Source organism: Procambarus clarkii, chromosome 67, assembly GCF_040958095.1.
Source record: "Procambarus clarkii isolate CNS0578487 chromosome 67, FALCON_Pclarkii_2.0, whole genome shotgun sequence".
Lineage (NCBI taxonomy): Eukaryota > Metazoa > Arthropoda > Malacostraca > Decapoda > Cambaridae > Procambarus > Procambarus clarkii.
In genome coordinates this window covers 8545174-8570924 of record NC_091216.1, presented here as the reverse complement: position 1 = coordinate 8570924, position 25751 = coordinate 8545174, and the positions used below count along the sequence as shown (strand labels likewise).

General features: G+C 43.1%; 3 protein-coding genes across 5 annotated transcripts in view; all 3 read right to left on the bottom strand.

Annotated features, from left to right (window-relative positions):
• The window catches only part of LOC123767772 (osteoclast-stimulating factor 1), a 202839-nt gene that overhangs the window by 148733 nt on the left and 28355 nt on the right, over nucleotides 1-25751 (bottom strand). For all 3 annotated transcript variants that reach the window (XM_045757820.2, XM_069310330.1, XM_045757819.2), the window contains exon 2: nucleotides 565-627. In XM_045757820.2, the coding sequence (XP_045613776.1) occupies nucleotides 565-627 (63 nt within the window). The remainder of the gene's footprint in view (nucleotides 1-564; nucleotides 628-25751) is intronic.
• On the bottom strand, nucleotides 9250-9780 carry LOC138355332 (piggyBac transposable element-derived protein 4-like). The gene has a single exon (XM_069310210.1). The coding sequence runs from the start codon at nucleotides 9778-9780 to the stop codon at nucleotides 9250-9252; it is 531 nt and encodes a 176-aa protein (XP_069166311.1).
• On the bottom strand, nucleotides 9960-10343 carry LOC123767782 (piggyBac transposable element-derived protein 4-like). Its single transcript, XM_045757829.2, has one exon. The coding sequence runs from the start codon at nucleotides 10341-10343 to the stop codon at nucleotides 9960-9962; it is 384 nt and encodes a 127-aa protein (XP_045613785.2).

The following is a 25751-nucleotide window of genomic DNA, read 5'->3' as shown; positions in this document are numbered from 1 at the left end:
GAATTACAAAGTTTTGCTGAAAAGTGTCACCCAAATCAAGCTGTTGCAGGCTGTTGTGTTAACCTTTTCAAAGACAATGTGATGTCTCACTTCAGACAAGTGTTACAACATAGGGGAAAAACAAGTGTCGCTAGACAGGTCTTTATTGAGAAAAACAAGCAAAGTACCACAAGCAGGTCCTAGTGGTATGCAGGCAAAACATGCCAGAGAGTGTACCCCAGAGAAGTTATCAATGCCTGATGTTATAATGGTAGGGGACTCTCCTTCCAAACACTAACACCTCTCCTCCTCCCTCCCTCCTCCCTCCCTCCTCACTGTCTTCCATAACGCCAACAAAAGTTATCAGTAAAGGTAAGTAATAACTTGTACATACTTTAGTACTGAAGATTTGGGTGAATTAGGTATAAAATTTACTTTGAGTTAATTCTTTTGGGAGACTAGAATGGATTAATTCAATTGACATTATTTCTTATGAAGAAATTTGCTTCAGTTTACGAATATTCGGCTAACGAACCATCTCTGGGAATGAATTAAATTTGTGAGCTGAGGTACCACTGTACTTACACCAGGTAGTGTACGATACACAGTGGATGGACACACACATGGCTGATCATCATCCTCTTCCATCTGCAGAAAATACAATAATTTAATTGAAGGTTTGTCACATGATAAACAGCTTGTATTTACTTTGTATTCATATTTTGCCCAGCTACAACAAAAATTTAAGAATCTACACTTTTAGACATTCAAACGTATTGAAATAAAAGGCAGAACTGTACAGTGATCTGGAAACAGAATGATAGAGATACAAGGAAAATATACAAGACTGACATTTGGTAGGCGAGAGTGATGCAATTACACACACAGAAATCCTGAAGCCAGTCCAAGTTTTACGTATGACCCCCAATCACATGGGTGCAAGAAAAGTACAATAGAACCTCTGTGTATGCCTCTGAGTACAAATTTTTCGGTGTACAGCATCCACTTGATTTAACGGCCTATATGGGGATGAACCCAGGTCGTTAAATGCAGGGCACCGGTATTTCCGAAGTTGTTGAAGTGTCGGTAATATTTTGAGTAACATTCAAATAAGATATATTTTATATAACTAAACTTAAATAAAGTTCTTGGTGTAATTGCATTCCAAGTTAGTTCCTGTGTTAGTACTATACCCATTCTATCACAGGTTACAATTAATAATTCCTTCATATGAAAAGTTGGATCACACAAGTAGACAAGTGGACCACACAAGTGGTCCACAAGTGGTCCACAGGTTTACGATGTTGGGACAGAGTTTACAGAGAGGTGGAAAACTTTCCCATTCTGTCACAGGTTACAATTAATAATTCCTTCATATGACAAGTTGGATCACACAGAAATAGACAAGCGGACCACACAAGTGAACCATATTAACCAAACACCTCCCTCCCTCACCACTCTTCCCTCACCTCCACTCTTCCCTCATCCCCACTCTTCCCTCAACCCCCACTCTTTCCTACCTTCCTCCCTCACTGCTGCTATCCCTCCTTGTATCTTCTTTCAATGCCTCCCTCCATCACTGCCTCCCATCCCTCCCTCAATGCCTCCCTCCAACACTGCCTCCCATACCTCCCTCAATGCCTTCTATCCCTTCCTCATTGCAATGTCTTCCATCCCTCCCAAACTGTCTCTCTGCCTTCCTCATAACATGAGAACAGCAGGCTATGGAGGAGGAAGCTACTAACGGGGTCGATGCTACCCGGATATGTCTGTCAGCGCCTGCTCGCAGATGCCAACTGTGCATAATTCATAAATAAAACTGTATTTGTTTAATTAACCCTCAAACCACGCATATCATATATAAATGATATCAGTGACAAAACCGAAACCTCGCATATCATTTATATATGATTTCGTGTCTAGCGCTATAATTTAAACGCCCCGCCTGGGATAGGGGCAGCTATAGTACAGCCACGACCGATAGTTACCAGATGCCACCTAGAAAAAAAATCCAGGCCAACATTCTTGGGTGTTACAGCGTCAGTATTGAGCAAGCCACCAAGGCTGGCGCACGCAGCACGAGCTCACAGCACCGCTGTTCAGCTTGTGACCACAGCATTGCCTACAAATGCCATAATATACTTGTTCATGCTATTATTTAGCAGTGATAGTATTACTGAAGCCCCCTGTGATAAAACTGACCAGGATTCTGATTATAGCAGGATTGTGGTGATATTTAGCGCTGTGCTCCATGGAGGGAGGAGTAAGGCTGTGGAGGGAGGGTTGTGGTGTCGTCTTCTGACTGTGTGTGGCCACCATTTATTGACTGCACTCACCATACCAGCTTAGTGGTTCGATATAGTGAACACAAATGTAGATACTTATATATAACGTGTGTATATAGGGTATAAACAGCAAGAGGAGTAGGTTGGGAGCCGCCATTTTGGTGAGGGCAGTGGCGTCGTCTGCACGACTTGGCATGTTGTTTACTGATGGCCACTATTGTCTTTGGGCACCATGCCAGTTTATTTGTACAGGTATGGTGAATAAAACAGGTAGATACTTATATATAATGTGTTTATATAGCGTAATAACACCACAAACAATATTGTTGGAGGAGAAATATTAGTGCGTCTGGCCTTGAGGGTGGCCGCCGATCAGCTGACTGTGTGAGTAGCTACGTCTTTGTGCCTTTACTCACCGTACAAGCTTAGATGTACAGTTATGGTGAACAAAACATGTAAATACATATATATAACGTCTGTGTATAGTGAATAAATGCAAAAACAGTATTGTGGGAGGAGAATGAGGGTGAGTGAGGTGGAGTTGAGGGAGGGAGTGGCAGTGAGTGGCTCGGTGGTGTTTGGCAGTCACTCCTCGTTGCTTTTTGACTCACAAGACCAACTTAGTAGTTCGTTATGGTGAATAAAACATGCAGATACTTATATATAACCTGTGTATATAGTGTAACAACGGCAAAACTATTTGTTTATTGTTTTATGAACATAATAATTGAATCACTAATATGCCACCATAATTTTGAGTACAGCGATGGTTCACACATTTTATTATATAAATATACCACAATTCACTGTATGGAATAATATTACTGCAAAAAAACTAAGAAAAAATCAGAGACATTGAAATAATTAGGTAATAATATATTTGTGGCAACTGCCGTCTGACAGCTCGGGCGGAGTAGACCTCGTCTGGCGAAGGCTCTGCCAACGCCCCTTTTTTGCCACACTTCCCTACCCTATTGCGGCTAAAATATGCCACCTACGATTTTTTTGTTATTTTTTCTGTGATCAGGGAACAAAAATGAACACTTCTATAAGACGAAAGAATTTTTTTGATTTTTTTTTTTTTTTTGCGCCTGTGGGTGTGAATTCCATTTGGGCCCCTAGCGGTTTGAGTGTAAATAAATAGAAAACAATAAAACATGTTAATGATTATTAACCCTTCAATTGCGCATCGCATCATATGATGCTTTGACCGACTTGCAGTAAATTGCGCATCGCATCATATGATGCTTTGGAGTACTACGCAAGATTTAAACGGCCCGCGGATACACGGGGTTCATCACACCTTCATCAGGGCTCTTGTAAACAGACGCCATTTTAAAAAAAAATCGTGGGCCAAACCCCAGGGTGTTAGGGGCCTCAGTATTGAGTGAGCTACAAAGCCTGACGCACGCAGCATGAGCTCACAGCACTGCTGTTCAGCTTGTGACCACAGCATCGCCTACAAATGCCATAATATACTTGTTCATGCTATTATGTAGCGATGATATTATTACAGAAGACCCCTGACTGTGATAAAACTGACCAGGGTTCTGATAATAGCAGGATTGTGGTGATATTTGGCGCTGTGCGCCATGGAGGGAGGAGTAATGCTGTGGGAGGGAGGAAGATGGCGTTGTCTTTTGAGTGTGTGTGGCCACCATTTATTGACTGCACTCACCATACCAGCTTAGTGGTTCGCTATGGTGAACACAAATGTAGATACTTATATATAACGTGTGTATAGTGTGAGATAACAGCGAGAGTAGGAGGTTGGGAGCCGCCATTTTGGTGAGGGAGGTGGCGTCGTCTGCACGACTTATCATGTTGTTTACTGATGACCACGATGGTCTTTGGGCACCATACCAGTTTACTTGTACAAGTATGGTGAATAAAACAGGTAGATACTTATATATAATGTGTGTATATAGCGTAATAACACCACAAACAGTATTGTTGTAGGAGAAATATTAGTGCGTCTGGCCTTGAGGGCAGCCGCCACCAGCTGACTGTGTGAGTAGCTACGTCTCTCTGCCTTTACACACCATACAAGCTTAGATGTACAGTTATGGTGAACAAAACATGTAAATACTTATATATAACGTCTGTATATAGAAGCAAAAACAGTATGGTGGGTGGAAAATGGTGGCAAGGCAGGTGAGGTGAGGTGAGGGAGGGAGTGGCAGCCAGTCACTGCCTGCCACTGCCACTCAGCATACCAACTTAGTGGTTTGTCATGGTGAACAAAACATCCAGATACTTATATATAACCTGTGTATATAGTGTAATAACCGACAAAGTATTTGTTCACTGTTTGATGAACATAATTGAATCAACAATACGCACACCATATTTTTTAGTACAGCGATGATTCACTCATTTTATTATATAAATATATCACACTACACACTATTGAATAATATTACAGCAAAAAAACTACGAAAAATCAATCAGAGACATTGAAATAATTAGGTAATTATCTCTTTGTGGAAACTCTGGCCTGACAGCTGGCGATCAACAGACCGCCTGGGGACGCACGCTCAGTCAGCGCCTGATTTCTGTCACACTTCCCCGCCCTATAGTGGGCAATATATGCCACTTACAATTTTTTTATTTTTTCCCGTGATCAGTGAACACAAATTAACAGGTTAGGAAAAAAAAAAAATTTTTTTTTTTTTTTTTTTGGTATGCGCCTGTGGGTGTCAAATGGTATATAGCTATGCGCCATTTAAGGGTTAATGTATAGTAATACAGGAAAATTAACATATTTTGGCATAAACAATGTACAGCTATTAACATTTTTATTACAGTACTAGCAGTACCGGGCCATGAGTTGCTGTGGCTCAGCAACGCATGTGCATTGCCGAGCCACAGCAACCTTCCCCGTCCCCTCGTCCTCCCCACCATCTCTTACTTCCGTCCCCTCATCATCCCCACCATTCCCCACTCCCTCGTCCCATGCCTTCCCAAATGGTCTGATGTCCCCATCAGAAAATTGGGAACATTAAGTGATCTGATGTTCCCATCACTGAAACATAAGAAAAACAGTTAAAAAAAGAAATGAAAATATGAAAAAAAAAATTATACTCATGAAATGAACGGTATGGTAAACAACACAGCTCAGTTCCAACGCAAATTCACACAAAATAATTAAATCGAAATGAAAACAAATCAAAATCTATGAAAATTGAAATTATCAATGCAATCAGAAACATTGAAATGGAGTTTGTAACATATTTAGTATAGCATGTGTGTTGCTCTTACATGCAACAGATGGCGCTGTTTTTCAAGAAATGCATAGTTTTACCTGTCACAGGTGTGGCATCTATACTTATACTTATGAAATGAATGGTATGGTAAACAACACAGCCCAATTCCAACACAATGTCACACAAAACAATTCAATAAAAATAAATCAAAATTTATGAAAATTAAATTTATTAGTGCAATCGGAAACATTGAAATGGAATTCATGACATATTTAGATTATAGCGTGCATGTTGCTATTATGTGCAACAGATGGCGCTGTTTTTCAAAAATGCAGGTTTTTACCTGTCACAGGGGTGGCATCTATATTGTAGGTACATAAAAAGATGCGCCTATTCGAATGCAATGTTGAGTCAAAATTTCAAAGTAGTCAGTGAAGAACTTTTAGAGATTACAGCGTGTGTTACTCTTGCGTCCAACAGATGGCGCTGTTTTGAAAAAAAAAAATGCTTTTCCTATCACAGGTAAGGCATGTATATAGTAGATATATAAAAAGACGTGCTTATTCAAATGCAACGTTGTGTCAAAATTTCAAAGCAATCGGTAAAGAGGTTTCAAAGATTTCCCTCACATGAAAAACACATGAAAAACACAGTTTTTCAGAAAAAGCATGTTTTTTTTACCATCACAGACGTGATATCTATATAGTATGTATATAAAAACCTGGCCAAATGCGAATGGAACGTTGTGTGAAAATTTTAAAGCAAAAGGTGAAGAAATTTCGGAGATTAGCGATTTTGAACAAACGAACATTTCCATTTTTATTTATATAGGTGGATGGGAGGGTTTGGTAACCATCGTTTGGTCAGCCATCCTTCCCACCACCTCCCTCACCACCACCAACACTCTCCCTCACTACCAAAAACACCACTCTTCCTCACTACCACCAACACTCATCCTCACCACCACTTACACTCTCCACCACCACCACTTCCCCTCACCACCACCCTTTCCACCACTCTCCCTCACCACCACCACCATTACCACTCTCCCTCACCACCACCAACACTCTCCCTCACCACCACTTACACTCTCCACCACCACCACCACTTCCCCTCACCACCACCCTTTCTACCACTCTCCCTCACCACCACCATTACCACTCTCCCTCACTACCACCCATACCTTTTTTTTTTGGGGGGGGGGGGGGGAGTAAAGAGGAAGGAGAGGCATAGGTGAAGGGAAGTGTAAAAGTGGGAAATACAGTGAGAGGGATGAAAGCAGGTGAGCTGTCCGCCTTGCTGACACGCGGACAGCCCGCCTGCTTTCATACCTCTCACTGTATTTCCCACTTCTACACTTCCCAGATCTACACTCTCCCTCACAACTACCAACACTCTCACCCACCACCACCAACACACTCCACCGCCACCAACACTCTCCCTCACCACCACCAACACTCTCCTTCACCACAACCAACACTCTCCCTCACCACAACCAACACTCTCCCTCACCACCACCACCAACACTCCCTCCATCAATCAATGCCTTCCATCCCTTCCTCAATACCTTCCATCCTTCCCTCACTGCCTCCCCTCCCTCTCTCAGGTTGGTATCAAAAAATATTTAATTACGACTCTGGATGATCAAGGTTGGTGGCCTGTTGCCATGTGAGGGCCCACCGATGCTAAAACAAACCTAATACTGACCGCCCTTATATCGTTACCGTTATATCAACCGCCAGACCGGTATTTGAGGCTCCAGATACCGGTCTCCCAAACCAGTCGATGGAACCGGTAGATTGGTAAATAAGATGCCGTTAAATCGAGTGGATACTGACGACAATTTTGTTGTAAAATCTGCCCAGGTGTACGATGTTTGCTCCAAAGTATGCAGAGCTTGTTCAGTATCCACTCGATTTAATTAATGCCTTATATAACCCAAGCTATAAATTACTGGGATCCACTATATCCACAGGGTTTAAAATGTCACTAACTTTTTAGTCATATCTGGGAGGGCAACAGGATGGATGGTGGGGGACTGGATGGATGAATAGTAGGGGGAATGGATGATGGTAAGGGGGGTACAGGATAGATGGATGGTGTGGGGGGACTGAATGGATGGACGGAGTGGGGGGCGGGGACTGGATGGATGGTGTGGGGGGGGGGGACTGGATACCTTACCTTACCTTGCCTTGAGGTGTTTTTAGAGCTTAGTGTCCCTGCGGCCCAGTCATTGGACAAGCCTCCCGGTTGCTGAACTGGTCTACCAGGCCGTTGGATGTGGCTGCTCGCAGCCTGATGTATGAGTCACAGCCTAGTTGATCAGGTATCCTTTGGAGGTGCTTGTCAAGTTCTTTCTTAAACACTGTGAAGGGTCGGCCAGTTATGCCACCTTATATGTAGTGGAAGCGTGTTGAACAGTCTCAGAACTCTGATGTTAATAAACTTCTCTCAAGTACCTACTGCACCCCTGCTTTTCAACGGGGGAATTCTGCACATCCTGCCATGCCTCCTGGTCTCATGTGGTGTTATTTCCGTGAGTAGGTTTGGGACCAGCCCCTCTACTATTTTCCATTATTTTCTGCCCGAAACGCTGTGTATACTAGTGGCTTTACAAGAATGTAAACACAATGCTATGTACTCTCACAAACCCAATCTACCTTCTTGTCTATAAATAAATAAAAAATAAATAAAATGTATAAATTATTATGTATCTCTCCCACCTGCACTCAAGAGAATACAGATTTAGGCATTTCAGTTGGTCCCAATAGTTTAGATGTTTTACCAAGTGGATTCTAGCAGTAAAGGATCTCTGCATGCTCTCCAGGTCAGCAATTTCTCCAGCTTGGCAAGGGGCTGTCATTGTGCAGCAGTATTCCACTCTAGAGAGCACTAGCATCTTGAAGAGTATTATCATTGGTAGAGAATCTCTAGTTTAAAAAGTTCTTGTTATCTAACCCGTCATTTTTCTTGCAGTAGTGACGAGTACTTTATTGTGTTCTTTTCAAATTCCACTTACTTTGGCAGTGAGGAGGTGGACAAGGTGCACTGTGACGTCATCATGGGCTGGTTGCTGGAGCGTGACTCGTCCAGACACGGTCGCGCGGGCCATTCAAGACCCGCCAGTTGCCACAATTATATTTACAAATATTATTTCTATGTATTTTCAATGCTTTCTAACGTTTTTCTCGTATCGTATCAGATGTATATATGTGTCCTGACAATGTATATAAATTATAACATCCATAATGTTCCATGGAACTGTGACACATATGTCACTAAAGTGTCCTCAATAAAGGTTTATTGTTGCAATATTACTTGTTTTACTTTCACTAATAATACATTATACTGTATACAGTTTCACACACTATTTACAAAGTAGCACACAGTATTACACTCTTAGTACTTAGTAAGCGAGTGATATTCAAAGAAGCAGTCCATGAGACACAGCAGGACTTTGCACTCGACACATATGGTACAAACAGATTTTCGCTTCCTTGGTTTTCGTTCTGAGTGCTTGCAAACAATACACTCACGTATACATTTGGCCTTAGTTCCTGTAGGTGGTAGGTAGGCAGGCTTGTGAATTGCAAAGCCTCTTTACCAGCCAGTCTGTTGGAAACTAAATGCACTCTGGTTGGGGCATGATAAACTGTTCTTACGCTATCTTCCTGGCTATATTTTGGTGAGTAATTGCGACAGCAGAGCTTGACTAAACACTCAAATTGAAAGTTTTTTGCCCGTTTTCATCAAAAACATGTTGAAACAGTTGAGCACTGTTATGTCCACAAGATAAGGAAGAATTTCCTTGTGCACTTTACAGTTCTGTGGACACACTCGACGGCACCAACCATCATGTCACATTTATCTACAAGTCTCATATTTATATTGTAGTCAATGATACAATCTGGCTTGAACAATGATCCATCACCTCGATACCTCAATTTGCCACTGTCAAGCATTTCACCAGTGTGAATAGTTGTCAACATATTGACTTCACGTTTGTCTTTCCAACGCACTGCTAATACTTTGTCACATTTTCTAAGTTTACAATCACCTACACCAATTTTATTTAAAAAAAACGCCATTTCTTTCCTATTTGCCTTTACAGTGCTACACACTCCCGTGTTATGTTCAAGCAAGAACTTTGTTAGCAAGGGGCTCGTATAATAATTGTCAGTGTACAGAATGTGCCCCTTGTTCAGCAATGGTTCCATTAGCGTCTTCACTACACTGCCAGAAAACCCGAGAGGATCCTCTGAGGGTATGTCTACATCTGTACCAGAATATAATATCATATTGATCACCATTCCGGTTTCACAGTCGCAGAGTACAAAAAATTTGAGGCCAAAGCGGTGCCGTTTTGATGGGATGTACTGTTTGAAAAAAAAAGACGTTCCTTGAAAAGAACTAGGGATTCATCAATGACAACATTCTGTCCAGGTACAAAGTAATCACGAAATTTTCCTCTAAGATCATTAAACACTTTTCACACTCTCCAAAGTCGATCATTTCTATCAAAATTTTCAAGGTTTTCAAAGTGTAGGCACCGTAGTAGTAGTAGCAGGAACCTGTCTCGTGACATGTATTTGTTGAACACAGGTGATGGAACAGCAGCTTCTTTGTTCCAATAATCCTGAATAACTTGTTTCTCCGAAAGTTTTTGGAGCAGACATAGAGCAAAGAAAACATACAGCTCAGGCACAGTGGTGTCCTTCCAACGTATCATACGTGAAGCCTGTAATATTCCAGCTTCAATAAGATGCCCTGCATATCTGTTGGTTTCGGCAACAAGATGTCGCATGAACTGCTCATCAAAATATGCATGAAAATATTCCATTTCCGTCATGTCTTCACTTGTGTACGGGAACATGGGTGCAACCCCCACATCACTATCATCAAACTGAGGTTTGTGTGGTAGAAAAAATATAACAGTCCTCCCACACAAATTCACCCATTCTCCTTTTAGCACTTACCCGAGCGACTCCACTACGGGTGCGTTTTCTGGCACTGAATCTCCTTTGGGGAGGAGTTGGAGGTCTTCTACCTGGTCTACTAGTAGGGCGATCAGGGAAAGTAGATGTAGAGGCAACACTGTTGTCAGTGTCGTCCAGAGGGGATACATTTCCGGGCTTGGCAGGGCGATCTGCTGAGACAGCAGATCTGCGCCTGGTAACACCGCAACGCCGGCAGCTGCTAGCCCTTGCCTCATTTATGCTACTTGTATCAGAAGCAGCATCACTAAACCCAGAAAATGACTCAATAGTATCACTTTCGTCAATAAAAGGAGATGGAGGTGGTGGTGGTGGTGGGGATAATTCTGGCAAGGGCGATGACCTGTGACGCTTCACTGTGCGTGCAGCTAGCCCTGAACAATACGCGCTCACTGTATCATCTTCATTTGTATTTATTTTACTTCCACTAGAACCTTGAGTTATGTCTCTATCAATCCTTGGGTCATCAATATAATATTCCACTTCATCCTCAAACAATAAACTGTTTATCTCCCCTGGAGAAAGCGGTTTTGCAATAGTGCGTCCCACAGGTGACTGGGAGCTGGAGGTGCGTGCGTCAGCCATGGTTGCTCGATCAAAACTGAGGCTACCCTCGGGCCTGGGGCATTCTGGGATTTTTTTTCAAAATGGCCGCCCCTCACTGACGGCCTCAGGCATCCATCTCATATACAACCAACTGCGCGCGTGTTTCGAATGGGTACCAAAAAAAAAAAAAAAAAAAAAAGAGTTTTCTCGGTTGGTGCAGTTTCCCGCCGAATTTCAGGCCGAATTTACTCACCCGGTTCGACGAACAATGGTTCGCCGAAGCGAGGGATGTTCGGATTTGCTTCCGATGTCCAGACAGAGTTCACAGACTGGTGGAAAACTTTCCCATTCTATAACAGATTACAATTAATAATTCTCTCATATGACAAGTTGGATCACACAAGTGGATCACACAAGTGGACCACACAAATGGACCACACATGTGGACCACAAGTGGTCCACAAGCTTACGATTTTGGGACAGAGTTCACAGAGTGGTGGAAAACTTTCTCATTCTATCACAGATTACAATTAATAATTCCTTCATAAGAAGTTGGATCACACAAGTGAACCATATGAACCAAACACCAGCCAAAATGGTCCACACAAACAACAGCCAAAATGGTCCACACAAACACCAGCCAGTGATCCACACAAGTGAACAACTGAGTTTCCATGATTTTCGTTCACTGATTTGGGGCACACGTATCTATGTACATTAATTTAAAGGATGAAAGCGTGATTACCTAGCTACATGTGGTAAAATCTCCTTATAGACATTTTCTGTAATGAAACAAGATGAGTGAGGGTGGACAGATAAGAGAATACTGTACTGTAAACCTCACTTTACAGTGAGGTTTCACTCACTTTCGTCTGTGTGTCGTCATAGTTCAGTGACCCATGACTTTGAAAGTTTCAGACTAATAAATCATTTCTAAAACCAATGCTTTAATAGCTTTTTATTATCCTAATTAAACTAAACTAAATAAAACCGAAAATATACTGTAATATGATAGTCATCTGCTATTTGAGAAATTATTTGTTATTGGAACAACTCCAGCGTGAGCAAGTGGACGGGTCTAATCCCTGTACACACACACCATGAGTTTCTCGTTTCAATTCGTCGCCACAGTTCAGTGACTACGGCTCCGAAATAATAAAATTAATAAATCATTTAATCAATGGTCATTTAACAGATGATGAGATTATACAAAATGTTACTGGCACTGTTGACGTTCCCAGCACCAGCACAGCCGTACCCAGCACCAGCACAGCCGTACCCAGCACCAGCACAGCCGTACCCAGCACCAGCACAGCCGTACCCAGCACCAGTACAGCCGTACCCAGCACCAACCAGCACAGCTGTACCCAGCACCAGCACAAAAGCAGCTGAAGCCAACACAGCAGCAGCGAGCACCAGCAAAGCTGATGCAAACATCTAAAAACATCGTGTGTGAAGTGAACAATTAGAATAAGTGTTAAATTCAAGTGTGTACATAGTGTTAAAATTAAAGTTGCAATAATTCTAATGTACAATAGTTTTCAAGAACTGTATTGTAGTACTCAACATACAGCAAAACCACTTTTAATAATACAGTGCTAACGGCTTAATGCACTGCAGTACCTATTTACTGTAGAGCATTCACAACTTCACAAAACTTCAAGATGGACATAACTCCAACAATAAGGTAAACACATGAATTACAGTATTTTTAGTAGAGTAGTAAAATATAGGTACAGTAAGTAATATGATACAATGCATTTTTATTGTGTACAAGAAAAAAAAAGACACTGACGCAAACGCCTCTTGAAGGTCACCTCTTGCAACGAATCCAACGCTCCAACGAACTGGGGGTGGTCCCATATAGTACATTGAATCGAGGTTGTACTGTACATGTATATATACATGTACATATATATATATACACACATACACATACATATTCAATCACCTACACAAATACACACATGAATAATCTTTTGTATCACAAGTGATTCAACAAGAGGCTCACAACAGTCACTATACAAGGCACTTTACATCTATGGTGAGTCACACAGTTACTAGTTTTGTTGCACACCCACCCAACTGGGCGGCAGCTTTACAGTCGTGTGCTTCACACCCACCCAACTTGGCGGCATCTTATTAACTTACTTCTTAACTTACAATATTTATGATTTACCAATTTATGCTACTACACTGACTCTCAATTTCACAATATGTATAAACTTGAAACTTAAAATTTGTCTATCTGTTTCAAAATTGATAACTTTGTTACCCATTTTGTGGGTGGAGGTGGACCCCATACCCATCTTGTGGGCGGTAGTGGACCCCATACCCATGTTGTGGGTGGTAGTGGACCCCCATACCCATCTTGTGGGTGATAGTGGACCCTCATACCCATCTTGTGGGTGGTAGTGAACCCCATACCCATCTTGTGGGTGGTAATGGACCCCATACCCATCTTGTGGGCGATAGTGGACCCCATACCCATCTTGTGGATGGTAGTGGACCCCATACCCATCTTGTGGATGGAAGTGGACCCCATACCCATCTTGTGGGTGGTAGTAAACCCCTTACCCATCATGTGGATGGAAGTGGACCCCATACCCATGTTGTGGGTGGTAGTGGACCCCCATACCCATCTTGTGGGTGAAAGTGGACCCCCATACCCATCTTGTGGGTGGTAGTGAACCCCATACCCATCTTGTGGGTGGTAATGGACCCCATACCCATCTTGTGGATGGTAGTGAACCCCTTACCCATCATGTGGATGGAAGTGGACCCCATACCCATATTGTGGGTGGTAGTGGACCCCCATACCTATATTGTGGGTGGTAGTGGACACCATACCCATCTTCTGGGTTCTAGTGGACCCCATACCAATCTTGTGGATGGTAGTGGACCCCATACCCTTCTTGTTGGTGGTAGTGGACCCCATACTCATCCTGTGGGTAGTAGTGGACCCCATACCCATCCTGTGGTTGGTAGTGGACCCTATACCCATCCTGTGGGTGTGTGGGTGGTAGTGGACCCTATACCCACATCTTGTGGGTGTTAGTGGACCCCATACTCATCCTGTGGGTGGTAGTGGACCCCATACCCATCCTGTGTGTGGTAGTGGAAACCATACCCATACTGTGTGTGGTAGTGGACCCATACCCATCTTGTGGGTGCTAGTGAACCCCATACCCATCTTGTTGGTGGTAGAGGACCCTGTACTCATCCTGTGGGTGGTAGTGGTAGTGGACACCATATCCCTCCTGTGGGTGGTAGTGAACCCCATACCCATCTTCTGGGTGGTAGTGGACCCCATACCCATCTTGTAGGTGGTAGTGGACCCCATACCCATCCTTTGGGTGGTATTGGACCGAATATCCTTCCTGTGTGTAGTAGTGGAACCCATACCCATCTTGTGGATGCTAGTGGACCCCAATTCCCATCTTGTAGGCAGTAGTGGACCCCCATACTCATCCTATGGGCTGTAGTGGACCTCATACCTATCCTGCAGGCGGTAGTGGACGCAATACACTTCCTGTGTGTGGTAGTAGACCATATACCCATCCAGTAGGCGTTAGTGGACCCCATACCTATCCTATGGGTAGTTATTGAGCCCAGACCAATCCTACAAGTGGTATGGACCCCTTACCCACCTAACAGGCGGTAGTGGACCCTACATCCATCCTACAAAAACGCTTTGCGTAATAAAGGCTTTAGGCATTGTATGTACTAGCTCTATCCATAAATCCATCAACTTTTGTATCATACCTTGTATGTATGTATTTTACCTGAATTTAATATTTGTATTTGTATTTGTATTTACAGTAGGTACAATTTACAGTCTCCATGGTGTAGTGTTAAGACACTCGCCTGGCGTTCCGCGAGCGCTTTGTCATGGGTTCGTATCCTGGCCGGGAAGGATTTACTGGGCGCAAATCCTTAAGTGTAGCCTCTGTTTAACGCAACAGTAAAATGTGTACTAGGTTGTAACAACTATTCTTCGTGGTGGGGGTCGTATTCCAGGGACCTGTCCGAAACGCTATGCGTACTAGTGGCTGTACAAGAATGTAACAACTCTTGTATATATCTCAAAAAAAAAAAAAGGTAGTTGACACTGTACCATCCTGTTTGCAGTAGTTTACCCCATAGACATTCCAATGTAACATCGTTTTCTATTGACGTTCTTACAATACATTCTTTATGCAGGCGATGAGTCACAATAACGTGGCTGAAGTATGTTGACCAGACCACACACTAGAAGTTGAAGGGATGACGACGTTTCGGTCCGTCCTGGACCATTCTCAAGTCGATGATGGTCCAGGACGGACTGAAACGTCGTCGTCCCTTCAACTTCTAGTGTGTGGTCTGGTCTACATTCTTTATTTTTAAAGCACAAACTAGTGTATATAATGTTGATTGGTGAAGCACTATTCTTCTATGTAATAAATTATAGTGCTTATTATAATTTACTAAGAACAACTAATATTTCTCAAAACAAAACTACGAGCCTTCAATAGGATGTAGCTGATCTGTAATATTCTAAGAGCATGGACTATAGCAGGTAAATTTCACAACCCATATGGGACTTGAAACTACAATTTTCATTATAATTGAACCAATCACGACTATTCTGCTGTCTACGGCGATGGACGGGTACTGTGAGACGTAAATTGGTACGCGAGGAAGAGTTTGGGCCTTGGAGAAAATGTAACTTGGAATATACTACATATGTACTAATTCATATTCAACATATTGACTTTAAGCATTAAGTCATATATGTGCTGTCTTGTGTGAGAGTGGGTTGCAGAGAAACCATGTTCGTCGTTACCAGGAATGTCTACATCACTAGCTGAATACAGAATCATGTGTAACACGTATCCTGTTTCAGTCACACAGTACAAAAAATTTCAATCCAAATCTGTTTCATTTGGAGGGAATATACTGCTTGAATGAAACACGTCCTTTGAAAAGCACAAGGGATTCGTCAATCACCAGCTTCTGTGCTGGTACGTAAAAATCTCTGAACTTTCCAATCACTTCATTCATATAGTGCCTCACTCGCCAAAGTCTATCATCCTCTGTCCGGTCCTCATTACTTGCAAAATGCAGACACCTGAGGAGTATCTGAAACCTATCTCGGGACATATATTTCCCGAAAAAGGTATTGGAATAGTCAGATCTTTACTCCAGTAATCTGTGATAGTGTGTTTGACACAGTGCTTCATCAACATACATATTGCTAAAAACACATACATTTCACCTGCAGTGTTGGTTTTCCAATGTTGCAATCGTGAAAATTCTGTTCTCTCTCTTCCAATGAGATGAGCCGCATGAAGGTTCGTTTGGTGTACAATATATTCTATGAGCGGCTCATCATAGAATGCTGTAAAATAATCCAATTCCCACATATCCTCTCCATTATCAGGGAAAAGCTCTATAATCCCAACGTCTTTATTGTCAAAGGCAGGAATTCAAGGAATAAAACCAGCACCATCACTCCACATTAGTACACCTGGTGTCCTGCGAGACGCAACAGGGGCACGACGACGAGGAAGTGATGCACACCATGGACCAGGAGCTGAAGCCTGTCTACACACAGTACGGCCGCTACGTGCATGTGAGGTGGAAGCACGTGAACATGAAGCTCTTGGTGCCTCATGTTGTTCCATGTGGCGGCGCTTGGCTGGGCGAGACGCTGCTGACACGTCAAATTCTCACCCAGTAACACCACTGGTACTGGCACCAGGCTCGGTAACACTATGTTCTGATTCCACTTCACTAAAACCAGAAAAAGAGTCACCTTCCTCTGACTCATCACCAAAAATATCCTTAGACTCTAAATAAGCACAGAAACTGTGTGGTCGTGGGTGAATTGGAGTAAACATTGGACGAGGTGGCATGAGTGAGCGTATAGGCCTCGCCATGGGAGGCGGCTGTATCTCATTTTCACTGTCCGTGCTACTATCATCGGTCAATTGTGTGTAGTCTTTATCAATGTCAGAGTCATCAAAATCACTTTCCTCACCATCAGAAAATATTGCACTGGTTATTTGCTCTTGGGCGAGTGATTGCATGGTGCGCACCCGGGAAGCGTTCGGCCGTGAGTTAGACATGGTGGCTGCTGGGTAACTGATGCCTCCCACACGATGGTAGCATGAGCTGGATTTTTTTTACAAAATGACGACTGTTTATTATAGCCCCTGAGCAGCATATGGGGGGCCCCCTCAACCCTGCGGGCCTTTTAAATCTTGTGCGGTACTCCAATACATCATATGATGTGGAGCGCAAGTTACTGCAAGTCACTCAACTTATCATATGATGTGTTGCACACTTAAAGGACTAATCTTGTTTGCCATTCTTGAGATAGGGTGTGACTCTCAAGTTGTTCCACGATTCGCTTTTGTTCGCCTATAAAAGGAACAACGTTCCCATTCCAATCTACATCTCTTCCTCTTTTTCTTAGGGGTATGAGGTTTGAGCAAATTTCTAGTGCTACTGAGCTTATTTTTTTCAGGCATTGGTTCAGGTTTGCATTTTCTAGCTGTTCTTCCCAGCTTATTTCTGTGAGGTCTTGGTTTATTTGCTCCTAGTTTATCTGTTTATTATTGAAATTGAATTTGCTTAAATCTCCTCCACTGGGAATCGAGACTGGTTTTGAAGGTTTATTCCCCATACTTGTCAGAACTTCAATTAAGTTGTGATCTGAGTAACAGGTATTTGTAATCATTATGTTCCTGATCAATTCATCATTATTACTGAAAATGATGTCCAGCATGTTCTCCTTCCTAGGTGGTTCTACTATTTGCTGGTTTAATCCTTAAATGGCACATGGCTGTATACCATTTGACACCCACAGGAGCATACAAAAAAAAAATCTTTTTTCTTCCTAACCTGTTAATTTGTGTTCACTGATCATGGGAAAAATAATAAAAACATCGTAAGTGGCATATATTGCCCGCTATAGGGCAGGGAATTCTGGCAAAAAACAGGCGTTGACTCAACGTGCGTCCCAGGCGGTCTGTTGCTCGCCAGCTGTCAGGCTGGAGTTGCCACAAAGAGAAAATTACCTAATTATTTCAATGTCTCTGATTGATTTTTCGTAGTTTTTTGCTGTAATATTATTCAATAGTGTGTAGTGTGATATATTTAAATAATAAAATGAGTGAATCATCGCTTTACTCAAAAATATGGTGTGCATATTGTTGATTCAATTATGTTCATCAGTGAAGAAATGCTTTGTCGGTTATTACACTATATACACAGGTTATATATAAGTATCTGCACGTTTTTTTTTTCACTATAACGAACCACTAAGTTGCTAATATGAGTCAAAAAGTAACGAGGAGTGACCACCCACACACCAGCCAGACAGCCACTCCCTCCCTCAACACCTCACTCGCCCACATTCTCCTCCCACTATACTGTTTTTGCTTTTATTCACTATATACAGACGTTATATATAAGTATCTACATTGGTGTTCACCATAACGAACCACTAAGTTGGCATGCTGAGTGGCAGTGCCTGTGGCAGCCCGCCACTGGCTGCTACTTCCTCCCTCCCTCAAGTCACCTGACTCACCCATATTCTCCTCCCACAATACTGTTTTTGCTTTTATTCACTATATACAGACGCTATTATAAGTATCTACATTCATGTTCACCATAACGAACCACTAAGTTGGTATGCTGAGTGGCAGTGGCAGCCCGCCACTGGCTGCCACTCCCTACCTCCCTCACCTCACCTGACTTGACACCATTCTCCTCCCACCATACTGTTTTTGCTTTTATATACAGACGTTATATATAAGTATTTACATGTTTTGTTCACCATAACTGTACATCTAAGCTTGTATGGTTAGTAAAGGCACAAAGACGTAGCTACTCACGCAGGAATGAAGAAGAAATCAATTCTTTTTTCTACAAAGTGATAGGGGTAGGCAGGCCAGTAAAGTGGTACATAAAGGCAAACCAACAAAATCATTAGAGAAAGGGGAAGTGAAAAATAAGAAGAGGGGGAACAAGTTCCTCAAGATTGCATACACCAACATAGATGGAGTAAGATCAAAGATACTGGAGTTAAGTGATATAATACAGCTGCAGACACCAGACATTGTTGCACTCACGGAGACAAAACTTGAAGATGCTATTTTAAATGAGGTCATATTCCCAAGGGGCTACTCAATTTGGAGACGGGACAGAAAAATCAGGAAAGGCGGTGGCGTTGCTGTGCTGGTGAAAGAACACCTAAAGGTGAACGAAATAGTGACTGCCAATCCACAAGAAGTTGACATAATAGCACTAGAGATCTGCCATGAGGATGATAAACTAATGATCATAAATGCATATAGTCCACCGCTAAGCAGCACATGGTCAAAGGAGGAGCTAGATAGTAAACGAGAAGGTCTTATAACAATAATGAGAGAGATCATAGCGAGAGCAGATAATGAGAGTTCACGACTGTTGATAGTCGGCGACTTCAACTTGAAATCCATAGACTGGGAAGCATGTGAAGCTAAAACAGAAGATTTCTGGACCTGTAAATTTGTAGACCTCATCCTGGAAACATTCTTGTATAAACATGTTAAACAAGCTACGAGGATGAGGGAAGGGGACGTTCCCTCCATGCTAGATTTGATATTTACCAGGAAGGAGGAAGAAATATTTGACATTCAGTACCTTCCTCCTTTGGGTAAAAGTGACCATGTCTTTTTGGGAATAAAGTATGCAATGCGTTATAATCTGGAAGAAAATATGACGGTCGATGCAATTGAAAAACCTGACTTTAGGAGAGGACATTATGGCAACCTTAGAATATTTTTTAGTGAGTATAATTGGACAGACTTGTTGCTAGGCAAGGAAGTGAATGAGATGTATGTCAGGTTTTGTGAAATATATGATAAAGGCACAAAAACATTTATACCAAAACAGAGAAGCAGAACTAGGAAACAGGATTGATTCAACAGAAAGTGCGAGAGGGCCAGAGACCAAAAGACACAAAAATGGAATCAATACAGGAAAAGGCCGAACCCCCAAACATACCAGCAATACAAAGATGCGAGAAACAACTACACGGCAGTGAGGAGAGAGGCAGAAAGAAATTTTGAAAAAGGGATTGCAGACAAATGTAAAACAGAACCAGGTCTATTCTATAAATTCATAAACAACAAATTGCAGGTAAAGGATAATATTCAGAGGTTGAAAATGGGAAATAGATTCACGGAAAATGAAAAGGAAATGTGTGAAACATTAAACGAAAAGTTCCAAAGTGTGTTTGTACAAAATGAAATTTTCAGGGAACCAGATACAATAAGATTTCCAGAGAACAACATAGAGCACATAGAGGTGTCTAGAGACGAAGTGGAAAAAATGCTCAAGGAGCTAAATAAGAACAAAGCAGTTGGTCCAGATGGAGTTTCACCATGGGTTCTGAGAGAATGTGCACCTGAGCTCAGCATTCCTCTTCAACTGATTTTTCAGGCATCCCTGTTTACAGGAGTTGTAGCTGATGTGTGGAAAAAGGCTAACATAGTTCCAATCTACAAAAGTGGAAGCAGGGAAGACCCCCTTAACCCTTACACTGCTCAGGGGTCCTTGGGACATTTACACCCCTGTGCGCAAGAAAAAAAAAATTCAAAAATTTTTTTTATCTTCTAAACATGTTAATTTGTGTCCACTGAGCACGGAAAAAATAAAAAAAAAATCGTAGGTGACATATTTTGGGCGCAATTGACCGAGGAAGTCTGGCAAAAAGTGGGCGTTGACAGAGCGGTCGTCAGACCCGGTCAGCGTCACCCGCGCTGACAGATGGGAGTTGCCACAAAGATATTATTACCTAATTGTTTCAATGTCTCCGATTGATTTTTTCTTAGTTTTTTTGCAGTAATATTATTCAATAGTGTGTACTGTAATATATTTATATAATAAAAGTGGTGAATAATCGCTATACAGTACAACCTCGATTCAACGTACCCCGATTCAACGAATCTCCGGCTAGTTCGCACACTTTTCAGGCCGAATTTACTCACCCGGTTCGACGAACAATGGTTCGCCGAAGCGAGGGATGTTCGGATTTGCTTCCGATGTCCAGACAGAGTTCACAGACTGGTGGAAAACTTTCCCATTCTATAACAGATTACAATTAATAATTCTCTCATATGACAAGTTGGATCACACAAGTGGATCACACAAGTGGACCACACAAATGGACCACACATGTGGACCACAAGTGGTCCACAAGCTTACGATTTTGGGACAGAGTTCACAGAGTGGTGGAAAACTTTCTCATTCTATCACAGATTACAATTAATAATTCCTTCATAAGAAGTTGGATCACACAAGTGAACTATATGAACCAAACACCAGCCAAAATGGTCCACACAAACACCAGCCAAAATGGTCCACACAAATATCAGCCAGAGTGATCCACACAAGTGAACAACTGAGTTTCCATGATTTTCGTTCACTGATTTGGGGCACACGTATCTTTGTACATTAATTTAAAGGATGAAGCGTGATTACCTAGCTACATGTGGTAAAATCTCCTTATAGACATTTTCTGTGATGAAACAAGATGAGTGAGGGTGGACAGATAAGAGAATACTGTACTGTAAACCTCACTTTACAGTGAGGTTTCACTCACTTTCGTCTGTGTGTCGTCATAGTTCAGTGACCCATGACTTTTGAAAGTTTCATATTAATAAATAATTTCTAAAACCAGTGTTTTAATAGCTTTTTATTATCCTAATTAAACTAAACTAAATAAAACCGAAAATATGCTGTAACATGATAGACATCTGCTCTTTGAGAAATTACTGTATGTTATTGGAACAACTCTAGCGTGAGTGGACGGGTCTAATCCCTGTACACACACCATGCTTGTTTCATCCCGCCCTCCCTCTCTCCCCCTCCCTCCCTCCCTCCCTCCCTCCCTCTCCCCCTCTCTCTCTCTCCCCCTCCCTCCCTCCCTCCCCCTCTATCTCTCTCTCTCTCTCTCTCTCCCCCCCTCTCTCTCTCTCTCTCTCTCTCCCCCCTCTCTCTCTCTCTCTCTCTCTCTCCATCCATCCATCCATCCATCCCCCTCCCTCCATCCATCCCCTCCATCCATCCATCCCCCTCCCTCCATCCATCCATCCCCTCCCTCCATCCATCCATCCCCTCCCTCCATCCATCCATCCCCTCCATCCATCCATCCATCCCCTCCCTCCATCCATCCATCCCCTCCCTCCATCCATCCATCCCCTCCCTCCATCCATCCATCCATCCCCTCCATCCATCCATCCATCCATCCCCTCCCTCCATCCATCCATCCATCCCCTCCATCCATCCATCCATCCCCTCCATCCATCCATCCCCTCCATCCATCCCCTCCCTCCATCCATCCCCTCCCTCCATCCATCCATCCATCCATCCATCCATCCCCTCCCTCCATCCATCCATCCATCCATCCCCTCCATCCATCCATCCATCCATCCATCCATCCATCCATCCATCCCCTCCCTCCATCCATCCATCCATCCATCCATCCATCCATCCATCCCCTCCCTCCATCCATCCATCCCCTCCCTCCCACCATCCATCCATCCCCTCCCTCCCTCCATCCATCCATCCATCCCCTCCCTCCATCCATCCATCCATCCCCCCCCTCCCTCCCTCCATCCATCCATCCATCCCCTCCCTCCATCCATCCCCTCCCTCCCTCCATCCATCCCCTCCCTCCATCCATCCCCTCCATCCATCCCCTCCCTCCCTCCATCCATCCATCCATCCATCCCCCCTCCATCCATCCATCCATCCCCTCCCTCCCTCCATCCATCTCCCCTCCCTCCATCCCCTTTCTCCCTCCATCCATCCAGAATTGAAGAAACAAATCAAGTTAAAAAAAAAAAGTTAACTGGGTCAGAGTTAGGGTTATCAGCGAGTCGGTCCCTTCACCACCACCGACACACCTCCCCCCCCCCACCCCTACAGCCCATACACACACACACACCCTCAAATCATCCATCCCTCCCTCCATCCTACCATCAATCCATCTCCATCCTCTCCTTCCCTGCCTCCCTCCCAAGCTCTGCCTGCCTCCCTCCGTGCCTGTCTCCCTCCGTGCCTGCCTCCCTCCCTGCCTCTCCCTTACAAGCTCTGCCTGCCCACCTCCCTCCCAACCTCCCACTGATTTGTGGCAGACGTATCTTTGTAAATTAATTTAAAGGCTGAAGCGTGATTAGCTAGCTACATGTCGTAAAATCTCCTTATAGACATTTTCTGTGATAAAACAAGGTGAGTGAGGGTGGACAGATAAGGGAATACTGTTCTGTAAACCTCACTTGGTTTTCCTTCGTCTGTGTCGTTATAGTTCAGTGACCCATGACAAAGTTTCAGACTAATAAATCATTTCTAAAACCAATGCTTTAATAGCTTTTTATTATCCTAATTAAACTAAACTAAATAAAACCGAAAATATACTGTAATATGATAGACATCTGCTATTTGAGAAATTATTTGTTATTGGAACAACTCCAGCGTGAGCGAGTGGACGGGTCTAATCCCTGTACACACACACCATGCGTTTCTCGTTTCAATTCGTCGCCACAGTTCAGTGACTACGGCTTCGAAATAATAAAATTAATAAATCATTTAATCAATGGTCATTTAACAGATGATGAGATTATACAAAATGTTACTGGCACTGTTGACGTTCCCAGCACCAGCACAGCCGTACCCAGCACCAGCACAGCCGTACCCAGCACCAGCACAGCCGTACCCAGCACCAGCACAGCTGTACCCAGCACCAGCACAGCCGTACCCAGCACCAGCACAGCCGTACCCAGCACCAGCACAGCTGTACCCAGCACCAGCACAGCCGTACCCAGCACCAGCACAGCCGTACCCAGCACCAGCACAGCCGTACCCAGCACCAGCACAGCCGTACCCAGCACCAGCACAGCCGTACCCAGCACCAGCACAGCCATACCCAGCACCAGCACAGCCGTACCCAGCACCAGCACAGCCGTACCCAGCACCAGCACAGCCGTACCCAGCACCAGCACAGCCGTACCCAGCACCAGCACAGCCGTACCCAGCACCAGCACAGCCGTACCCAGCACCAGCACAGCCGTACCCAGCACCAGCACAGCTGTACCCAGCACCAGCACAAAAGCAGCTGAAGCCAACACAGCAGCAGCGAGCACCAGAAAAGCTGATGCAAACATCTAAAAACATCGTGTGTGAAGTGAACAATTAGAATAAGTGTTAAATTCAAGTGTGTACATAGTGTTAAAATTAAAGTTGCAATAATTCTAATGTACAATAGTTTTCAAGAACTGTATTGTAGTACTCAACATACAGCAAAACCACTTTTAATAATACAGTGCTAACGGCTTAATGCACTGCAGTACCTATTTACTGTAGAGCATTCACAACTTCACAAAACTTCAAGATGGACATAACTCCAACAATAAGGTAAATACATGAATTACAGAATTTTTAGTAGAGTAGTAAAATATAGGTACAGTAAGTAATATGATACAATGCATTTTTATTGTGTACAAGAAAAAAAAAAAGACACTGACGCAAACGCCTCTTGAAGGTCACCTCTTGCAACGAATCCAACGCTCCAACGAACTGGGGGTGGTCCCATATAGTACGTTGAATCGAGGTTGTACTGTACTCAAAAGTATGATGTGCATATTAGTGATTCAATTATTATGTTTATAAAACAATAAACAAATAGTTTTGCTGCTATTACACTCTATACACAGGTTATATATAAGTATCTGCATGTTTTGGTCACCATAACGAACCACTAAGTTGGTATTGAGAGTCGAAAAGCAACGAGGAGTTACCGCCACACACCAGCCAGTCACTCGCTGCCACTCCCTCAACACACGCACTAAACTTTCTTCCCCAATAATACCATTTGTGGTGTTATTACACTATATACAGACGTTATATATAAGTATGTATATATTTTGTTCACCACAACTGTACAGCTAAGCTGATATAGTTAGTTCAGGCACTAAGAATCGTTGCTATACACAGATGGCGGCTCCCTCACTCTTTCAAGGTCACACGCACTAAACTTTCTCCCCCAACAATACTGTTTGCAGTGTTATTACCCTATAAACACATATTATATATGAGTATCTACATGTTTTATGCACCGTAACTGTACACCTAAGCTTGTAGTGCGCCCAAAGAGCATAGTGGCCACCCTCTAAACAGCTAGTCAAATCGTGCAGACGACTTCACCTCCGTCACCCATATGGCTCCTCCCAGCATAATCCTTTTGCTGTTATTACACTAATACACACATTATATATAAGTATCTACATTTGTGTTCACCATAGAGAACCACTGACCTGGTATGGTGAATGCTAACAATAACAGCTAGCCACACAGTCAGTAAACGATGCTGACTCCCTCCATCTCTCAGCATCACTCCTCCCACAGCGCTAATTATTACAACAATCCTGCTATTATCACAACCATGGTTATTTATATCACAGTCATGGGTCATCTGTAATATTGTCATCGCTAAATAATAACAATTATATATTTATTTTGACATTTTTCGGCGATGCTGTAGTCACAAGCTGAACAGCAATGCTGTTCGCTCATGCTGCGTGCGCCGGCCTTGGTTGCTCCAACAGTACTGTGAATCTCACACCTGAGAATATTGCCCACGATTTTTTTTTTAAATGGCATCTGTTTACAAGAGCCCTGAGACAGCTAATATAAACCCCGTGTAGCGG

Coding starts and splice junctions, on each gene's coding strand:
- LOC138355332 (XM_069310210.1), bottom strand. CDS start 9,780: ATGGTGATCAATATGATATTATATTCTGGTACAGATGTAGACATACCC.
- LOC123767782 (XM_045757829.2), bottom strand. CDS start 10,343: ATGTTCCCGTACACAAGTGAAGACATGACGGAAATGGAATATTTTCAT.